At 43.2% G+C, this 20,807-nt stretch overlaps 2 protein-coding genes across 18 annotated transcripts in view; one reads left to right on the forward strand and one right to left on the reverse strand.

Moving 5' to 3' along the window:
- Positions 1–2,780, reverse strand: part of LOC137532655 (secreted protein C-like) — a 489,020-nt gene extending 486,240 nt beyond the window's left edge. The window contains exon 1 of the mRNA XM_068253431.1: positions 2,770–2,780. The gene's annotated coding sequence lies outside the window, so the exon portion shown is untranslated. The remainder of the gene's footprint in view (positions 1–2,769) is intronic.
- CCDC9B (coiled-coil domain containing 9B) overlaps positions 1–20,807 on the forward strand; it is a 271,992-nt gene that overhangs the window by 183,708 nt on the left and 67,477 nt on the right. For 4 of the 17 annotated variants that reach the window (XM_068253412.1, XM_068253417.1, XM_068253404.1 and 1 more), the window contains one exon: positions 4,736–4,789. The exons of 10 other annotated variants lie outside the window; for them this stretch is intronic. In XM_068253412.1, the coding sequence (XP_068109513.1) occupies positions 4,736–4,789 (54 nt within the window). 3 more of the 17 variants (XM_068253422.1, XM_068253418.1, XM_068253425.1) reach the window with 3 other exon arrangements.

Here is a 20,807-nt window from a genome sequence, read left to right on the forward strand (position 1 = left end):
GTGGCCCTATCGGCGAAAAATGGGCGTGGCTATCCCGCATAAGTGGGCATGGCCATGACATGTGGGTGGAGCTGGAGGGCGGATTGGGGCGGGGTTTGCGGGGAAATGGATGTGGGGGTGATTGAGGCGCGCGGCGGATGGATTTGGCCATGACATTGTATGGGCGGAGCTTAACCGTAGCACAGCAAATATAGCCAACTATGACCATTAAATAATAAATGCAGCAACAGTTACCCCAGACACCAGAAAATAAAATCGCAATTTGTGCAACATTTCAGCAGAAAACAAACGCAATTTGTGCAACATTTCAACAGAAAACAAACAGAATTTGGGCCACATTTCAGCAGAAATCAAACGCAATTTGGGCACATTTTCAGCAGAAATCAAACGCAATTAGGGCCACATTTCAGCAGAAATCAAACGCAATTTGGGCACATTTTCAACAGAAATCAAACGAAATTAGGGCACATTTTCAGCAGAAATCAAACGCAATTTGGGCACATTTTCAGCAGAAATCAAAAGCAATTTTGGCCACATTTCAGCAGAAATGAAACGCAATTTGGGCACATTTTCAGCAGAAATCAAACGCAATTATGGCACATTTTCAGCAGAAATCAAACGCAATTAGGGCCACATTTCAGCAGAAATCAAACGCAATTTGGGCACATTTTCAGCAGAAATCAAATGCAATTAGGGCAAAGTTCAGCAGAAATCAAACGCAATTAGGGCACATTTTCAACAGATATCAAACGCAATTAGGGCACATTTTCAGCAGAAATCAAACACAATTAGGGAACAGTTCAGCAGAAATCAAACGCAATTAGGGCACAGTTCAGCAGAAATCAAACACAATTAGGGCACAGTTCAGCAGAAATCAAACACAATTAGGGCACAGTTCAGCAGAAATCAAACACAATTAGGGCACAGTTCAGCAGAAATCAAACACATTTAGGGAACAGTTCAGCAGATATCAAACGCAATTAGGGCACATTTTCAGAGCTGCAAAAAGAAAAGAATTTACTCACCTGGCACTGGCAGAATCTTCTCTCCCCGTCTCCTCTCCTGGCCGGCTCCTCAGGCGCGCAGTTCCCACGGAGCTCCCTCCCTCCTCCAATCTCCCGCGCTGATTGAATCAGGGCTACATGAAGATGGCCACCCGAAGCCCTGTACTGGAGGCATAGTCTCCAGAGCAGGGCTTCGGCGGCGGCCATCTTCCCGTAGCCCTGCCCTACTCTGCTCTGCCAGCCCCGCGGGGCTGCGGGAAAACAGTGACGTCACGCCGACGTCACTGAGCCGCCGAGGCCCCTACGATCTTGAGGCCCCAAGCGACCGCTTGGTTCGCTGTATGCCTCGCGGCGCCCCTGCAGTTACACAAAAATAAACCAAGTGATCACAGGACTCTGGAACTCAGGTCAAATAGAGAACGCCGCCCACCATTCAAGAGGGGTAACTGTAGCAACAATTTTTGTAGACCTCCTTTTAAAATCACTATTTTGGTTTTGTCGAAAGAAATGATGGGCAGTTTAAGTCCACTCATTCTTCTACAACCCATAATGGGGTATATTCACTAAATATTGGTAAAATTGTGCGCACACAGTGCATTTACTAGACTTCACAAACTATTCAACATTATACATCCGTCATGCTCCAGGCATCCCTCCTTGCCTCCTCAGGAGCTGACCGTCGCTGAGGACGGATTCAATGAGGAAGATGTGTTGGATGACTGGTGCGGTATCATGGTGGTGTCAATCTGCTGAATTAGGCTTCCTTCACACAAAAAAACGCATTTATGTTAAGAGAATTGCATATGCTTACTGTAACGATCGGTGTAACACAGAGAGGATCTGATTACCGGTGATCTGCAGTATCACCGAGAATGCAGATATATACCAGATTATTGATGATCTGCAGTATCACCGATAATCAGATATATCTCTAACCTCTGGACACCTGAGTGATAAGAGTGTTTAGGTACAACAGTAATACTTTGAGGATCGCACCTGGAAGACAGGTGCAAGAGCAGATAGGAATACTGCTCGGCAACTGGTTCCTTCCGTAGTCTGGACTCTCCACGGGGAGGAGTCAGACTGACAGTGGGAAGGACAGAACGTAAGTGACACCAATGGAGAAGTGTCACTGACAGATCTGCGAGCTATCTCCTAACAGGAGAGATAGTTCTCGAGGTCGGACAAGCCAGGTCGTAAACACACGGACAGATAAGGTTCAGAGACAGGAGGCAGGTGCAGAATCCAGAGACTAGCCGAGATTTGGCAACAGAGTATCAGAATGATAAAGGTACAAAATCAGAGATCAGAAGAATGGTCAGGAAAGCAGAAGGTTATTACACATAATCAACAATGCCTAAGATAAGGTGTGAGTTCCTTGGCCGTCAACACCTTGGAAACTGATCTAGAATATAATACAGATAATAACAGACTTCCTAGACTAAGGTGTGAGATCCTTGGCCATCAACACCTTGGAAACTGTCTAATAACACAGATACTGACAAGGTCTGAGTGCTACCACGTAGTGATCGCAACGCCAGACACCAGAGAAATGACCAGCACCCAGTATATATACACCAGCGCTCACTAGCGCCTCCCCTAAGGGCTGGACCAATGGAAGTTGCTGAAATTGTCAGCTGACCGGCTTGGTCAGCTGACTCCCTTCTGACTGTCATAAAGGCCCTGCCTCTCTGCGCGCGCGTCCTCCTGAGCCAGTGTGGACTATCAGTCCCAGCCACACCAGACATGTGTTGTAATGTGTCAGCCTGTTCGAGCGCGGGGGCAGCCGCACCGCCAACTGAGCATGCGGCGGTTTCCCCGCGATCAGCCACTGTGTCAGTAGTAGGCCTATGCGTACCGACTGCCGCGTCGGACGCGGACTCCGCCCCCCTGACCGCTGGGCATGCGGCGGTTTCTCCGCGTTCCGTCCCTCTAGGGGATGCGTGCCTAAACCCTTAAGATGCCATGCTAGACGCGGAATCAGCCGCCTCACTCTGAGTATTTGCGGCAGCTCTTCCGCGTTTTCTCACACTTACCTCCCTACACTGGTACATACTTTTGCTGGCATTTGGGCCCCCAATTTCTGCCTGCAACCAACATCAACACCATTTATGTCAGTGATAGAGATGCAAGTGATTACGGCTTGCGTGCAAATTGTATGCTACTTGGAATTGGATCAAATGAACTCCCTGTCATGTAGATTTGCCTAATTTCAAGCTGCATTAAATTTGTGCGCAAGTCAGAATTATTTGTATCTTATTTGCCATTCCTACTTAGTGGTCACAATTGGTCCAACATTATTGTCAGTAGGTAATTAAGAGATGCATCTCTGTCAGCAGCCACCATGGGTGCTACATCTTTGTTAGTGTTCCCATCTCTTTAGGCAGGTTAGGCCTTCAATCTCAGTCAGCCCCCACCATAAGCCCCTACCATGTTAGTATCCAATATTTATCCAACATTACTGTCAGGAGACAGCTTGCTTGGACACACATCTGTATCAGCAACAGCCATGAGCCCCAACATCTCTGTCAGTGGGCATCATAGGTCCCAACATATATCTATGTAAATACTACTGGCCTAAACAACTACCAATACACCCCCTTCCCCAATTTCCCTCTCTCCCAGACTCTGTCAGCAAGCCCAATCTTCCTTCAAATCTGTCAGAATGCCCAAGTTACTCTGATATCTGTCAGCAGACTAGACAGTCACAGTCAGAGGTTAGTAAGTTGTGTAAATATTAGATGTTACAAAACTGGAGAAATATTATGAAAAAAGCATAGTTGCATTTTGTGGAAAACTAGAAAGATTGGGCTAGTTACTGGTGGCCCTGCTGGGACTCAAAAATTATTATATTATGGCTAGGTCCTCCCCACAGGTGTACCTAAGCCTGGCAAGTACTTTAAAAGGAGTGTCCTGCTGAAAGGGTTCTAATTAAAAAATCTGAACTGCGGGGATTTTGTATCAACAAAACTGACATACCACTTTAAAGTACACTGGTACCCTTCCACCCCTCCACCACTGTATGTACAATGATCACATGATGCCAAGTCCCAAAACCTGATTTCCTGATGCCAAATCCCAAAACCTGAGTCGGTGTACTATACATTACCCCATCCAGCTGATCTTTGTAAACAAAAACACTACCTCCTATGTGTTTCCTCTTCCTATTAGAAACATGCTACTAGGGTAATCCCAGTAATCGAAATTTTCACTGTAATTCCCTTTTAAACTGCCCTGAAAATATTCACCTCTAGAAGCCCAGTGATCCTGGTGAGGAGAGGACGTTTTCATCGCGGTGTGATTTCTTTGTCATGTGCCACCTGGTTGTTTACTCCCCCTCGTGCTATCCCTCACACACTGCACAGAAGTAAAAATAGCCTAATGTAACATCTTATTTTTGTGCCTGTTTCTGGGTGTGTTTGCGTCATTAATTCATTGCAGATCATTGGAAACCCACTGCTACAAGAGTAATAGCTGATCTGTAATGAAAATACACCTGCAAATCAATGCAGAAGCACACAGGTTTCTCCCAGGAAAGTGCATTTGCTAATCCATCACTGCGCGAAGAAACTGAAGATATCCTGGGAAGGTATAGATTTACAAGAGTCGGAGCTGCTGAGATAGTAGTCTGATTTTCAAACTTTTTCAACAGCGCTTCTGAAATCCTACTTCTATAATGCTCCACATACAGTAGACCAGGAATGAGAAACTGAGATATCATCTCTTCACAGATTTCCAGATACCATCCCAAATGCACACTCTGGTCTGCATACAAGTCCAAAAAGGTAAGCCCCATGGTTATCAAAAGTCGAAATGTATTAAAAATAAGTACTGGCATACTGTGGGTTGCAAAAGTATTCGGCCCCCTTGAAGTTTTCCACATTTTGTCACATTACTGCCACAAACATGCATCAATTTTATTGGAATTCCACGTGAAAGACCAATACAAAGTGGTGTACATGTGAGAAGTGGATCGAAAATCATACACCATTCCAAACATTTTTTACAAATAAATAACTGCAAAGTGGGGTGTGCGTAATTATTCGGCCCCCTGAGTCAATACTTTGTAGAACCACCTTTTGCTGCAATTACAGCTGCCAGTCTTTTAGGGTATGTCTCTACCAGCTTTGCACATCTAGAGACTGAAATCCTTGCCCATTCTTCTTTGCAAAACAGCTCCAGCTCAGTCAGATTAGATGGACAGCATTTGTAAACAGCAGTTTTCAGATCTTGCCACAGATTCTCGATTGGATTTAGATCTGGACTTTGACTGGGCCATTCTAACACATGGATATGTTTTGTTTTAAACCATTCCATTGCTGCCCCGGCTTTATGGTTAGGGTCATTGTTCTTCTGGAAGGTGAACCTCTGCCCCAGTCTCAAGTCTTTTGTAGTCTCCAAGAGGTTTTCTTCCAAGTTTGCCCTGTATTTGGCTCCATCCATCCTCCCATGAACTCTGACCAGCTTCCCTGTCCCTGCTAAAGAGATGCACCCCCCGAGCATGATGCTGCCACCACCATATTTGACATTGGGGATGGTGTGTTCAGAGTGATGTGCGGTGTTAGTTTTCTGCCACACATAACGTTTTGCATTTTGGCCAAAACGTTCCATTTTGGTCTCATATGACCAGAGCACCTTCTTCCACATGGTTGCTGTGTCCCCCACATGGCTTGTGGCAAACTGCAAACGGGACTTCTTATGCTTTCTGTTAACAATGCCTTTCTTCTTGCCACTCTTCCATAAAGGCCAACTTTGTACAGTGCATGACTAATAGTTGTCCTATGGACAGAGTCTCCCACCTGAGCTGTAGATCTCTGCAGCTCGTCCAGAGTCACCATAGGCCTCTTGACTGCATTTCTGATCAGCGCTCTCCTTGTTCGGCCTGTGAGTTTAGGTGGACGGCCTTGTCTTGGTAGGTTTACAGTTGTGCCATACTCCTTCCATTTCTGAATGATCGCTTGAACAGTGCTCTGTGGGATGTTCAAGGCTTTGGAAATCTTTTTGTAGCCTAAGCCTGCTTTAAATTTCTCAATAACTTGATCCCTGACCTGTCTTGGACCTGTCTTGTGTGTTCTTTGGACTTCACGGTGTTGTTGCTCCCAATATTCTCTTAGACAACCTCTGAGGCCATCACAGAGCAGCTGTATTTGTCCTGACATTAGATTACACACAGGTGCACTCTGTTTAGTGATTAGCACTCATCAGGCAATGTCTATAGGCAACTGACTGCACTCAGACCAAATGGGCCGAATAATTATGCACACACCACTTTGCAGTTATTGATTTCTAAAAAATGTTTGGCATCATGTATGATTTTCGCTCCACTTCTCACGTGTACACCACTTTGTGTTGGTCTTTCATGTGGAATTCCAATAACATTGATTCATGTTTGTGGCAGTAATATGACAAAATGTGGAAAACTTCAAGGGGGCCGAATACTTTTCCAACCCACTGTATATGATTTGTTAAAAAAAAAATGAGTACTTGCATTCAACACATTTAATGCTAACATTTGTATAGCACTTTTCTCCTGTTGGACTCAAAGAGCTAAAGAGCTGCAGCCACTAAGGGTGCACTCAAGAGGCCACCCTGCAGTGTTAGGAAGTCTTGCCAGCGGACTTCTTACTGAAGAGGTACTACTACCCAGCCACTGTACACTATCCAGCCACATTGAATACATTGACTTTTTTGGACTTGTATGCTGTACAGCCCTGGAGGTAATTGGAATGCAGCTCAGGGCACACAAAGGCTCGCCTCTGATCCTGCTCTGCACACACTGCGTTGAGTTGCGTTGCATCCCCTTTTGGCAAATGGGATGTGACGCAACTCAATGCAACACATTATAGAGGAACTCCAGTGAAAATAATGTAATAAAAAAAGTGCTTCATTTTTACAATAATTATGTATAAATTATTTAGTCAGTGTTTGCCCATTGTAAAATCTTTTAAATCCCTGATTTACATTCTGACATTTATCACATGGTGACATTTTTACTGTTGGCAGGTGATGTAGCTGCTGCATGCTTTTTTGGCGTTGGAAACAGATGTTAACCGCTATTTCCTACAATGCAGCAAGGTTCACAGACAGGAAACTGCCAAGAGTACGTACTCAGAGTTTCTTGTGGGAGGGGTTTCACCACAATATCAGTCATACAGCGCCCCCAGATGCTCTGTTTGTGAAAAGGAATAGATTTCTCATGTAAAAGAGGGTATCAGCTACTGATTGGGATAAGTTCAATTCTTGGTCGGAGTTTCTCTTTAAGTGTAAAAGGGCAATAAACATCACCTTTACAATACATGACAATATAGTATCTAACCTGGGACATTCCCTTCAGCCACCCTGCCTTCTTGGAAAACCATCTTGCAGATTCATCTACAACAGACACATATAGCTTGCCTTACCTATTTTTTCCTGCCTCACCATTAGATTGTAAGCTTGCAAGAGCAGAACTCTTTCCCCGTTGCTTCTTGTAACTGCTGTATGTTCTCCTTGGTTAGATTTAGTTTGTATTAGCCACTGACACACTTACCTTATGTTGTTTACCACTTCTGTATGTGTTTCTTGTGTGATGCAGTGTAAGGGCTGGTTTACATGGGCGTCTGCCCCGCATTACTGCCGGCGTTCGGGACTCAAGGGAATGGGAGCATTTGTACCTGGCTTTTACCAGCATTTGCATGAGCGCAGCGTTCAGATCCCGATTTTCCCTGGCGTTTAAGGCGACCCAGGATACTTCATGTAGCTTCCAGGGATGGTTAACCACCGCGGCTAATGTCCCCCTGTGGGGATGAAAACACCGACCGCAACTGAAAGCCGCTGAAAGCCCGAACGCAACGCCAACAAAAGCGACGCAGATGGCCGTGTGAATCAGGCTACAGGAAGATGATGAAACTACAGTATATAAAGCAAGAATAATACATTGCATGCTGGGTCCCACAGATGCTTGAAAAAGGCAAATTGTGCAGCTTTAGATAACTGACAGCGTTTGGTGCTTGAGTTCAGATTCAGGGGGATTTAAGTTCAAATAGTGCCATTTCCTGTATAGATATTCTGAACTGCGGAATCTAAGTTTTTTTTCATATTTGACAATTCCAAACTTCTACATGAATTTTATAGCGATATTACAGAGGCAGAATTAAATCAGTTTTCTATACTTCAGAGCTTGTAGAAATGGCTACATGATTTTTTAATTATGTAATAAACGCAAAAAAAGGCTACCACAAAAATAATTACAGAAAAAAAACACTTAACAATGAAAAAAAAAAGAAAAAGATATAAGCATTAATCAAAGAAAATAAGTACTGGTTGACATGGTTGCTCGTACGACGTTTACTGCAGGTCGCCACACTCATCTTCTAAGCAATGCCCAATCAAGTAAATGCCCAGCACTGGTACCATAGTTTTCTGCTGTTTACCATAATTTGCGCAAACGCAGCATTTTTATCCCTAGCAACATGCTGCTTCCATGGTCACTTACCGCTGCGTTTTTGTGTCCCCCTGCGGTGGTTAAAATGACGAATGCCGTTAAAAGATGCTAAAAGCGTTTCTGCATACTTGCAGAACAGCATTTAACCACAACACTTCCAGAAGCCTGTGTGAACTGGCCCTGATGCTTATGTTTCCTGTTAATGAGAAAATGGCACCACTGGCAAATGACAGCAATACTGGGTTACAGAAAATGGCACTATTGATGGTGCATTTCAGTACTGGGAGAATATGGTGAAAGTTGTAGATCTATTGGGGAATTGTTATATTGAATGGGGGACCAGGGGGCATTGCTACGCTGGTGAGACATGGTTATTGATATGGGTCCACACTTATTGAAGGAGTTTATTGTTACCAGACTCGTTATGGGGAAGACTTGCAGGCTGAAATGGTTTTATGACCAATTACAAATGGGGATCTTGGTCATCGGATCACTATGAAGGGGTGGACAGAAGTAGGGATGCTCCTTTCAAATTTTACTGTGGGCCATTGATTTGTACTTACTTCCTTTTCTGCATTGTACTAAATACGGTTTAATTTGACCTTACAAAACCAGCACCCTCAGTAAGGGTGTGCTGTAGATATGCATGTTTTCAATAATAATAACAATGTAGTGACAGGTTGATAGAAGATTTTTTTCTTATAGTTCAAACAGTCTGGAGCCACACAGTGGGCGCTAGAGAGCCATGCTCAACCCGTGCAAAGAATGATATGATTTTTTTGCCCCATCTAGTGTTCAGCTTTGGCAATGTGTGGTACATTTCATACCTCCTCCTTCTAAGCTGGAAGGAGTAAATATCGGAGTTAAATAGAATGTATAAGAAAAAAAAGTGCCTCTATGGGGTACTTACCTAATGAAGCTTCCCCTGTAATGAAAAATATTGCAACCTGCAATATTTTGCAACTTGAATGGACTGTGCTTAACTGCACATGCCCTGCCTTCTTTCACTTCTCCCGGCTGTCAGTATTTGCAACTGGCGGTGTTTACTTCCTTCCAGGAAGGAGGGGGGGGGGGAGTTATTAGTTGCCCACCAGGGGGGTTCTTTATTCTCTCCAGGGGGGGGGGGGGTTATTAGTTGCCCAGTAGAGGAGGGTTCTGTGTGAGAATAGGGTTAGGTTGGGTTGCATTTTCTGATAGAAATGCATTGAAATCAATGGTTAGGTTGCACTTTCTGATAGCTATAAGTATAACTTATTGAAACCGGTTTCAAAATATTATAAAGTTGCAAAAATTGTTACCACGCCCTGTCCTCCATTCCTCCTTTCTAGCGTTGTCAGCCCCTGAAGATATGCCTAGACTCCAGGATCATAACAATTCTTTGTTAGCCTCGCGCAGACGCAGTAGTTGTTTTTCTTCGGGCTCAGGTGGAAATAGCTGAGCTCAATTGGATCCGCTCTACTGCGCAGGTGCAGTGCCTGTACAATACAGCGGATGCGATCAGGCTCAGCTATTTCTGCCTGAGCCCAGAGGAAATCTGCTACTGTGGCAGTGCAAGGCTTACACAAGATTGTTATGATCCTGAAGCACTGATGGAGTTTTGGCGGCTGACAGCGCTGGAACAGAGGGACAGAGGAGGGCAGGGAAAGCCTCATTAGGATCCAGAGGCTTCCCCCTTCCAAGGTAAGTACCCAAGGGCTCTTTTTTTCTTACCGATTCTTTTTAAATAAAACTCACCCTCCTGCTGGTCCGTTCTAAAATGGTGCTGAATGCAGATTCCGGACCACACATTGCTGAAGTCTAGCAACAAAAGAATGCTCACATCTCACATGTCACATATTCACCTTTTCTAAAAAAAAAAAAAAATAATAATATATATATATATGTGTTGTGTGTATCTTCCCTTTTATTTGAAGAGCACAAAAACTGGTTTAGTCCCAGCACTATTAATAGCGAGACTCACTCCTGGAGTGATTATCGATAAGTGGAAAATGTGATGTATGTAGCAAGCAGTGAAATGCTAAAATCATTACCATGCATACAGTTCTGAGCTGTCTGTGTAGAGCTATGAAATATATATGACACTGATCTACTGTCAGTTTCACGGTCATTGTACTATTTTAAAACCAAGCTTTACCTATAATAGTCATTTGTAGTTACTGCACAAGTATGTCTTTGCGATGTATTTTTGCTCTTTCTTGCTCTTAAATTGATAATGGAAAATATAGGTAGCTGTGAGCGTTTTTCTGCAGTTTAGCATTATTGTGATCTTTCTTTCATTAGTAGTGAGCACCTAGTTTTGGGGTTGTTACTATTGCATGAAGGTAAATGTATCCAGCACCAACCTTTCTCTTAGTACCTTTAGGCCTCAGTCACACCTAAAATTCGAAAACGCAAGCATTTTGTGTTTTTGTGTGTTTTTTTCCCCCTTCCCGGCGCTCCACTGCGCGCTGCCTTTCTGGTAAAAGCATTTTTCCAGAGCGGTTTTGTAATTCACTCCCTGCGCAAGTCAGGAAGTGAACTCTTTGACCTGAAAAAGAATAAATACGATGTATTTATTCTTAAAAATTTGAACGCAATTGCTGCACAAAGCGATTTTGTGAGCATTTGCGTTTTTCCTATTCCTTCCATTGAGGCAAATTCACCCCAAAAATGGTACAGGCAGCGCTTTGCTGCACGCACAGCGCACAAACCGCGCTGTTATGAACCTTCTCATAGAGATTCATTGCACAAGAGTTTTGTGGGCGATTTTAAAAATCGCCTGCGCTTGAAAAAAGGCAGAAAATGTCCCTAGTGTGAACAAGCCTTTATTGAACAGTTATTGGGCTGTTTGGTACTGTCTCCCCTTGTCACCCACCCACCTGGGCATCCTATGATTTTGCTGCACACTGCAGTCTTTGTGAAACTTCAATAAAGGTACTACGAAGCAGGTCGGTGCTGGATAGCATTACCGTCATGTACCATCATTCACTTCCTTGCTTTCTTGCTCAAGCTCATCCTGTGGGGTCCAGGTTACAGGAAGTTTGTGCAGGCACAGGGGCACCTTTCACTCCTCATAACCCCTGAAAAAGATACAGCCGCAGGTGGACAGCTAAGACCTCACATTCTCCATTCTAGGGTTGTTACTATTGTCCTGTGAGAGTTATTTTCACTACCTGTGAGAAAGTAGGGAAATCTCCCCATTTCCTGCCACTGAGACCACTAGTTTTCTAATTAACCTTACTGGCGGTAAGCCCGAGCTGAGCTCGGGCTATGCCGCGCAGGAATATATCTCAGCCCCTGGTGGGGCGATTTTGCCTATTTAAAGTGCTGTACGCGCAGCGATCGCCCGCACGCAGCGGCGGAAGAGGCCCCCCCCCGCCAGAGACCTGCGCTGCCCGGACCAATGAGTTCCAGGCAGCGCTATGGGCTGGATCGGAGGCGTCTGACGTCAGGACGTCGGCTGACGTCCATGACGTCATTCCGATCGTCGCCATGGCGACAGGAGAAGCCAAACAGGGGAACGCGTTATATACGCGTTCCCGTTTGCTATTGATGCCGGCGACGATCGCACTAGAGGGACACATGCGCCCTCTAGTGGTGTTTCATGTAGCTACCACTCTGGTAGCTTTACATGAAACAAAACAAAAAATTTAAAAAATAAACGATGTGTGCCTATTTGGCAGAAAAATTGAACCGCCAGGAGGGTTAAAGCCAAGAAACTCCATGGAGACCCCAAGGGCAGGAAGTAAGGGAAAAGCTTTTCAGATTGAAGCAAATTGCTTCTAAACCCTTTTCACAAACTAAAATAAAAAGGAATTGGGCTTTAAGCTAACAATATAGTTAAAATGTTAGTCTGTAAATGGTAGACCGGTAAGCACCTATGGTTGGCCTACTTTTTGCAGACTATTCCACAATATCAGCATTTATAGAAAAATGTAGCTGCTTTCTCTTCAGCTACTACACATCCTCTCTGTTATCAGCATTTTACATAGGAATATAAACCAGCCAATCTACATAGGAATGTAAACCAGCCAAGCTGTCACAAGAGAGAATATACCCTGTCCCACTGACTGTTAGTTCACTGTTCCAGGCATATGTACAGGGTTGGATTTACCGAGGCATAGCAGGCAAGGCCTCAATTCACTAAGATCATGCTAGAGATAATAAGGCAAGAGAAAACTTACCTCCACACGTGAGAGAGTTATCTTACCTCTTCATTCCTTAAGTTACCTCTCCTGTAGTTAATTTACCTCCTCTGTAGTTATTTTCACATGCAGTTAATTAGCAGCCTGTCTTTAACTCTGGAGTTATTTTAAGGATTGGAGAGTTAATTTAAAGACAGAAGAGTTAACTTTAGGCTTGCCTGAGGTAAAATGTTTCCTGAATACTACATGCCTTATCACCATGGTAACAACTCTAGAAGAGTTATTAAAGACAGGAGATAAGTTTAGTGAATTGAGGCCAATTGTCTGGTTAGAAGAAGAGGCTGAATGTAGCTGCCCTCTCCACCTTTCACTGCTTGCTGCTGCCTTGCTGTTCTCTTACCTGCCAATGCAGATTTTTTTCTTTTGCAGGAAAACTCTGAATGTTGCATTGTTACCTGCTTCAAGCAGTGGCTCCATTTTGTTACACCTGTTCATGTGTTGGAGCTTGTCATGTGTAAGAAAGCAAATATGAAACTTAAAACGAGGACCCAGTGCAGACGTGATTGGAAAGCCTGAAGATGACCCAATGCAGAAGTGTGCTTCCTTGCATAACTGAATTGGGATGAGGTGGCCTATGCTACTTTAACAGTAGAATTGTAATAAAGTGTTGCATATTATACAACAGTGAAGAACCCTCCACAACACATAACAATACAACATTCTCCCAAACTTTTTATGGGAGACATGTACAGTATGTGGTGAAGGCTGTGGCTGCACTTGTATGGGAGACATGTAGAGTATGTGGTGAAGGCTGTGGCTGCACTTGTATGGGAGACATGTAGAGTATGTTGTGAAGGCTGTGGCTGCACTTGTATGGGAGACATGTAGAGTATGTGGTGAAGGCTGTGGCTGCAATTGCATTGGAGACGTGCATTATGTGGTGGAAACTATGGCTGCACTTGTATGGGAGACATGTACAGGTTGTGGTGAAGGTTGTGGTTGCATTGTGTGGGAGACATGTACAGTATGTGGTGGAAACTATGGCTGCACTTGTATGGGAGACATGTACAGTGTGTGGTGCAGGTTGTGGCTGCACAGCCTCTATGTGAGGAAAAGTGTGGAGACAGAGCCAGCTGCAGACACCGACAGGTAAAGTATTCATGCACAGGCACCGGGGAGCATATTTTACCAGGGCTTCCATCCCGACATTGCACGCCATTACCGCTCCACACCTAATTTGAGCACAGCGGCACGACATCTTGCAGTATGTCCGATCAATACATGCAACCAATTTCCCAAGATTGGTCACATTGCCGATCGGGCATGCTTTTCATCTGATTATAATATTCAAATATTTTGTATGAGGCTTTAGAGTAAGGCATTTGTTTAGGTGCAGGGTCTTCTGTGCCTATATGCTCCCAAAATGTAAATCTGGCTCTGGGGATATGTAAATACATATTGCTTCATATGTACTCTTTTATGTATGGGTTTAGATGGGTTATCCTGTCTAGGGTCAGTACCTATTCAGTAAGGAGTTCAAAGCAAGACTCCCTGACACTGCAGGGTGGCCTCATGAGCGTGTCCTTGTGGCTGCAACTCTTGAGCGCTTTGAGTCCGTCAGGAGAAAATCGCTATACAAATGTTTGAATTGGATTATTAGCTAAAGTACAGTTATGAATAAAAGATGGTCCGCACTTTTCCAACGTAGTAATCAAGCTTTATTGAGGACGTATCCAAATGAGAACACCAGCATTCACCAACAGTTACACTTTTACACAATCGCTTAAAGAGTAACTGTCAGGCTGCAGAAGCTAATTTAAACCTCTATTCTCCTGTGTTAAACAGTTTAGACGGAAGCCAAAAAGGCAATAGTGAAGATAAAAATCTCTCTTTCATTTGATGTGTGCTTATCAGCAAAGCTGTTAGACCCAAGCTCTTAAGAGGACGCAAGCCGCAAACCATACTGCAAAGCATTCTGGGGCCCTCCCCTCGGCTGCTAATGAGAAGTTACAGGGTCAAGTAACAATAGCATAACTCAGTCCAGCGCACAGCACTGATAACTCTCCAGGCAGAGTACACTGCAGGAGTCCGCTATTGTTCCTAGCCACATGGCTAATTAATATTCACTGCAAACTAGTGTTATTCAGTATGAGCTTTTCTGTGATCAGGAAGCAGGGAGGACATGAGGACACATTTGGCTTCATAGGAGACAGAGAAACATGGAGCCTGCCATGAGCTGTCAGGAGCATCATTCTCTGCATATACTATATAAAAATTCTGTGAAATCCAAACGTGGACAGTGAAATGCATATGTAATGTAAGTACAGCCTATATTTAGCTACTGATATATGTGTTTATTTTCTCTGAGACCTTATACCTAACAGCTCCTCTTTAAGCGCACGTCCTATTTCATATAAAAGTCCACATAGACATCAATCAGGAGTTCTCAATGCTGTTCTCGTATGCAATTTCTTGATCTCTTATGCCACCATCACCATGGACACCCAACAGTAAACAGACTCACCAGATGTATTGGCCACTGCTAGACTGGCCAACCATGCACAAATCCAGGAGCCTCAGTACTTCAGGATCCTGGTACCGCTGTGATGCTGTCCGTTTAGACTACCATCATCCTCCCCATAATCCATGCAATGTACCTCCTCCTCCTCCTCTGCCAGGTTGATCAATATCTGCTGTCTGTTTCCTCCCACACTTTAACCACTTCCAAAGCAGTTTTTCTCCCCTTCAAAACCAGAGCAATTTTCACCTCACGCTCCTCCCATTCATTCACTAATAACTTTATCACACTGAAATTATCTATATATAATTTTTTTGTGGGACAACTAGGCTTTATTTGAGCAGTACTTTTTGCTAAGTATAATTTTATTTTATATGCATTTAACAGGGAAGAATAAGAAAAAAATGAAAAAAATCATAATTTCTCAGTTTTCAGCCATTATAGTTTAAAAATAAAATGCACTATTGTAAATAAAACCAACACATTTTATACCTATTACAAGGTTTAAATTGTGTCCCAAGTACAATTGATGGCAATAATATTTTATTTGGAAAAAAGGGTATATTTTTTCTGTTTAGTGTTTTTTTTTTTATATACTAAAACAATAATTACAAGCCTTTATTTACAAAACTAACAGTAATATACCCTCATGACATACATACTAAAAAAAGTCCCTTAGATAACTATATAATTTTTTTATTTTTTTTTAATGATGTAGTTTTTTTTTTATACAAGTGTTTTATTTTGGTAACTATGGGGTAGGAGTGGAAGAGGTTAAAAATGTATTGAATTTTTCTATGCAATAGTGTATAATAGTGTATTTGGGTATGTTTTTACTTTTTGGCCACAAGATGGCTCCACACTTAGACGGGAACTAGTAGGTGTAACTGTTTACTTTCATTTTGTGAATAAAAGCCGACGTCTCACTAACGCCAGCTTTTATTCATCACGGGCACTATGATTGGGTTTGAGTACCACTTACAGTGGTAAGTACTGTGGTAAGTACCGAATACGTATATGTATGCCCCTGATGTAAGATCCGGAACTGGTTAAAATAGAAAGCAGTCGCTGTCCTTAGTAGATGTAGGGAAATCATCCTGTTACTTAACACAAAATGAAGTGACTGTCAAAAATATTCCCAGAGCAGAAGGGAAGCAGATATATATTCCTGTGTGTCTCATCAAGGCAAGAACCCAGGAGGAAAGTTATTGCTGTACACGGCTAACAGGATCTAATTGTGAGCATTATCATTCTCTATCTGTATTTAAAACATGCAGAAGGCACTTAAGGGAGTGCACAAAATTTCATCTGTTCTGATAATGGCAGATTTGTCCCAGATGCCAAAATTGAATATTTCCTGTGAAGACTAATTAAGATTGTGAGAGATAATAGAATATGTAACATATTTCTATTTGCATACTGTGCAAAGTGACTGAGCTAGTGGGACCAGATCCACAGAGTAATAACTCTACTCCTCTCGGGCTGATTTAATAAATATAGCTTTGTTTATTCCTTTATGTTTTGTGTTTCAAATTAAATCTAGGTGAGGTATAGAAATGAAAGTGGAAATTAGCCAAACTAATCTTTTTTGTTTTAGTGGTTTAAACTGTTTTGAATCGAGTGGGCTTTGTTGGATTTTTTATTGCTACCTGTGCCTCTTCTGGCAAGATTTGGAGCCCTATGCAATTCACAGACTTGCCAGCGATAGCCACTGGCGAGCTCTTAAATTATGCAACAGTAGCGTCACCTAATTCAATTGTACTTAACAAACCCCCGGGCAATACAGAACTCACTTGGGCAATATATTCACCCAATGAGTTATTTTCCACTATTCAATTATAGGTGTTACGATCGCTTCTGCAGCGTTTACTGCTGGCTGCAGTGGTGCAACCCAAGCAGTTCTGATGTCATTACATGCATTTGCTTGCATAGTTTGGTTTGCACTTAAACTAGTTGCTGATTCCATCTGCAGTCGCTCTGAAGTTAATGACAGTTTAATATGCTTTTGTGAAAACAACATTGTCTGCTGCAATGGAGTGGCAATCCCTTTCCTGCAGGCTGCATATCATTGTCTGCCTTTTCCTGCTGTCAGCCTGTGATTAATTACCATTCACTTGTGTGGGAATCTGCATGTCTGCTCCCATTGGATGACCTCAGTATAAAGAACTGCTTCCTGCAATGCTCCATGGGCTACCATAGTCTCAGATTCTGTCTGTTACTCTGTGCGGCTCCCACCTCGTTCCTAGTCCATGTAGACTGCGCTGACTCCTGCGAAGGGGTCAGCGAGTCCTCCTAGTTCTGCTCTTGTTTCTAGAAGTTGTTACTTTGCTTGTCTTGTGTCATATATTGGTTCATCGCCAATATATACGCATACTTGCACGTTTTGTTATTTTCCTTGTATTCGTGTTACGTTGATACATCAGTGTCGCTGATGTATACGTACACGAACTGTTTATATCCTGTGTTCAGTTAGTCAGCTTTCCAGCACGTTTTGGTAGTTTGCGCGTATCGTGATCACCCGTGCTGAGTTAGTTATCCTGCTCCTGGTTTTGTTTGTGGATTGCGTTCATCTCTGCGAAGAGATAGCGAATCCTTCTGAGTCCTGTTCCCTGTATTGCTCCAGTCCTAGTCAGTGTTCCTGCTTATGTCATATATCGGTTCATTGCCGATATATACATATGTTAGTCAGACGTTACAAATAGTTTCATTGATAGCTGTAATTGTAATACGCTAGGAAAACATACTTATTGTATATTTGTCTGTGTTACATTCATCTATCTTGATCCTCCTATTTCCTGACTATCCTGTCCTGTCTTTGTGAGGCACGCCATCGCTGCTACGCATTGGCTGCCTTATTCCAGTCTGTCTTGTTGTGGACGCTTGCTGTCACTAAGTAGTGGCTAGTTAAGCAAGCGTTCATTCTGTCTACCTGTCCTGATCTCCTCAGTTCTGGTTTTTGCGCTCAGCGCTATTTTGCGCTGAGACGTTATCACAAAGTATTGTTTGTGGCTGTTCGGATCTGCACCGGCTCTGTGCGCCACAATCTCCTATTGGAGTCAGTCCTCTCCTCCACTAAACTGGGGATATCCTGATTCCTTGTGCTGGTGTGTGTACCTCCTTCAGCTTATGTGTTGCATGCTGACGGTGGAGAATAAGCCCACCAAGCCTGACAGTAGGTAAAGGGAGTCAGTTCTTCCTCCTTATCTATTTAATAATGATAAAGCAAAAAGTGTAAAGAAAATCACATTCATTGCGCCCGGACCCCTATCTCACACCGGCGCACCACGCCGCTCCTTCTGTCTTTTGTATTTGTCTCTTTATTTTCCTTTTATACATTACATAGGTATAGGGCCAAATTTGAAATCTTGGTGAAGTTCTAATATTTCTTCACTTTATCTGAAACTAAATTAGTATAGTATATTAATATATTTGGCAGGAGTTCTACCTTAATAAAACTGAATATACATTTATATATCCAATAATATAAAGTATATTTATTCAATCAACTTTTTCTCCTAAGTGATTCCTAAGTGGTATTTTTACACTTTATCAATAAAATGCCTTTTAAGCTACCGGCAAGCAAGACAATAGAATCATTTTGACAGTAGTTTTTCACTTGCAGAGTGCTGAAAATTTATTTTAATTAGAAGATAAAAAGATATCTCCTAGGAGAAAACTTATGGTGCCCATACACGATACAATAAAAATGTTCGATTTTCCCGTTTATTCGATCTAAATGATCCAGTCGAATGAAAGTTAAAAACACTTTTTTTTTCGATCAAGAAATTCAAACGATTGTCCCGTTTTTTTAAGAAAAATCTGATCGGACATGCTGAAAAAAATCTTTATGTTTAATCTAACGGAATAATCGAACTAAATTATCTAATCGAAAAAAATGAAAAATTGTACCATGTATGGGCACCTTTAAGCTGGGTCTACACATGCCGATCTTACTTATCAATCGAGCAGCTGATGCTGCTCGATTAATAAGATCCGACAGGTCCGATCTCGGCGTGGCCGATTCCCCGCTCGACCCCCGCAAGCGGACAATAGCGCGGAATCGAGCGGAAGGTAAGCGGCGCCGGCGGGGACGAACGGGTATCGAATCCGGACGAGCGGGGACGCGGCGGGTACGTGCGGGGATACGGAAGAGTCGATCCGGCGGCTAATCGCTCCATGTAGATGGGGCTTTAGGAGTAAAAGTGAATTGAATGAAGGCCAAAGTCATTTTAATTTCCCCTGAAAAAAAGAAATAATGTATCAATTTCTGTCCGTTCAGATGCTGCTTTGTAAACTGGAGTAAGCAGATTTAAAATAAAAGGGTTGGCCAGCCCTCTGCAAGTTACTGACTTATTACTGCGGCACCCCTTAAATAACCACTATTGTGAAAAATGCCAAGATTTTAAATACATGTAACCGCATACATATAAGTAGTGCATTTCTCCCACATTACAATGCACTATAAATTACGTTTCTCCTAAGTTGCTGTCTTTTACAGTAGGTAGTAACATTTTGACAGATCTGACAGGCTTTGGACTATACCTTCTCCTCATGGGAGATTATCAGTATTCCCATTATTCTTACAAAAGCACGCCCTTGAAAGGGCCTATCCAAAGATGCTGAATGGCCTCCATACTCGTTTACACACCATTTTGGCAGTTGGACTGTGCCACTGCTGTCCAGGGGATATTTTGAAAACTAAAGAAAATGCTGAGAATCCCCATGAGAAGATGGATTAATCTAAAACCTGTCAGATCTGTCAGCTTTTTACTACCTACCTACTGTAAGTGCCAGCAACATAGGATAAATGAAATGTATAGTGTATTTTATTCCTGAACAAATACAGTACATCTTTTAGTAAATGTACAATTTGTGATACTGGTCCTTTTTAAAACAGTTCGAATTCCCCGGTTCGAATCCCAGCCAGGGCACTATCTGCACAGAGTTTGTATGTTCTCCCCGTGTCTGTGTGGGTTTCCTCTGGGCACTCCGGTTTCCTCACACATCCCAAAAACATACAGATAAGTTAATTGGCTTCCCCCTAAATTGGCCCTAGACTACGATACATACACTACACTATACATAAAATTGACTTAAATACATACATACTGTACATAGACATATGACTATGGTAAGGATTCGATTGTGAGCCCCTCTGAGGGACAGTTAAGTGACAAAACAATATACACTGTTCAGCGCTGCTGAAGATGTTAGCGCTCTACAAATTCCAGATGCTCCGCCCGTCATGCTTCCAGTCTCCACCCCCAGGGCAGCTGACCTGATGGGGGACAGGGCTAACATGCGTCACAGCTGGCAAATAGCCAGCTGGATGCCGACCAATGCACGCAAAGGGCGGAGAGCACCATCCGTTGGCTGCTCCAGCTACCCAGATCCGACATCACCATGTTCCCACGGCAACCAGGCACAACAGTTCATGGTGTAAACACCACACCGCAGTACCCAGCGGCAGCGAGACATGCGGAGATCGTCAGAGCCAGGCACAGTGCTGGACGCATGATGGGCGGAGGAAGGGCGTACCCTCTTATGGGAGATTGCGCTTGCTTCCGCCTTCCTCCCTGACATCATACAGTCACGCGCTTTGCATTCTATTGCGGATTGGCTCCTTCCTCCGAGATGAAGTTTCCCATAAGGCCCGCTCCCTGAGAAGAGCGCTGTATTGGGCAATACTATTGCAGCCTGTGATTGGCTGCTTGGAGAGATGGCTGAGTATAAATAAG

Source organism: Hyperolius riggenbachi, chromosome 9, assembly GCF_040937935.1.
Source record: "Hyperolius riggenbachi isolate aHypRig1 chromosome 9, aHypRig1.pri, whole genome shotgun sequence".
In the NCBI taxonomy this organism is placed as follows: domain Eukaryota; kingdom Metazoa; phylum Chordata; class Amphibia; order Anura; family Hyperoliidae; genus Hyperolius; species Hyperolius riggenbachi.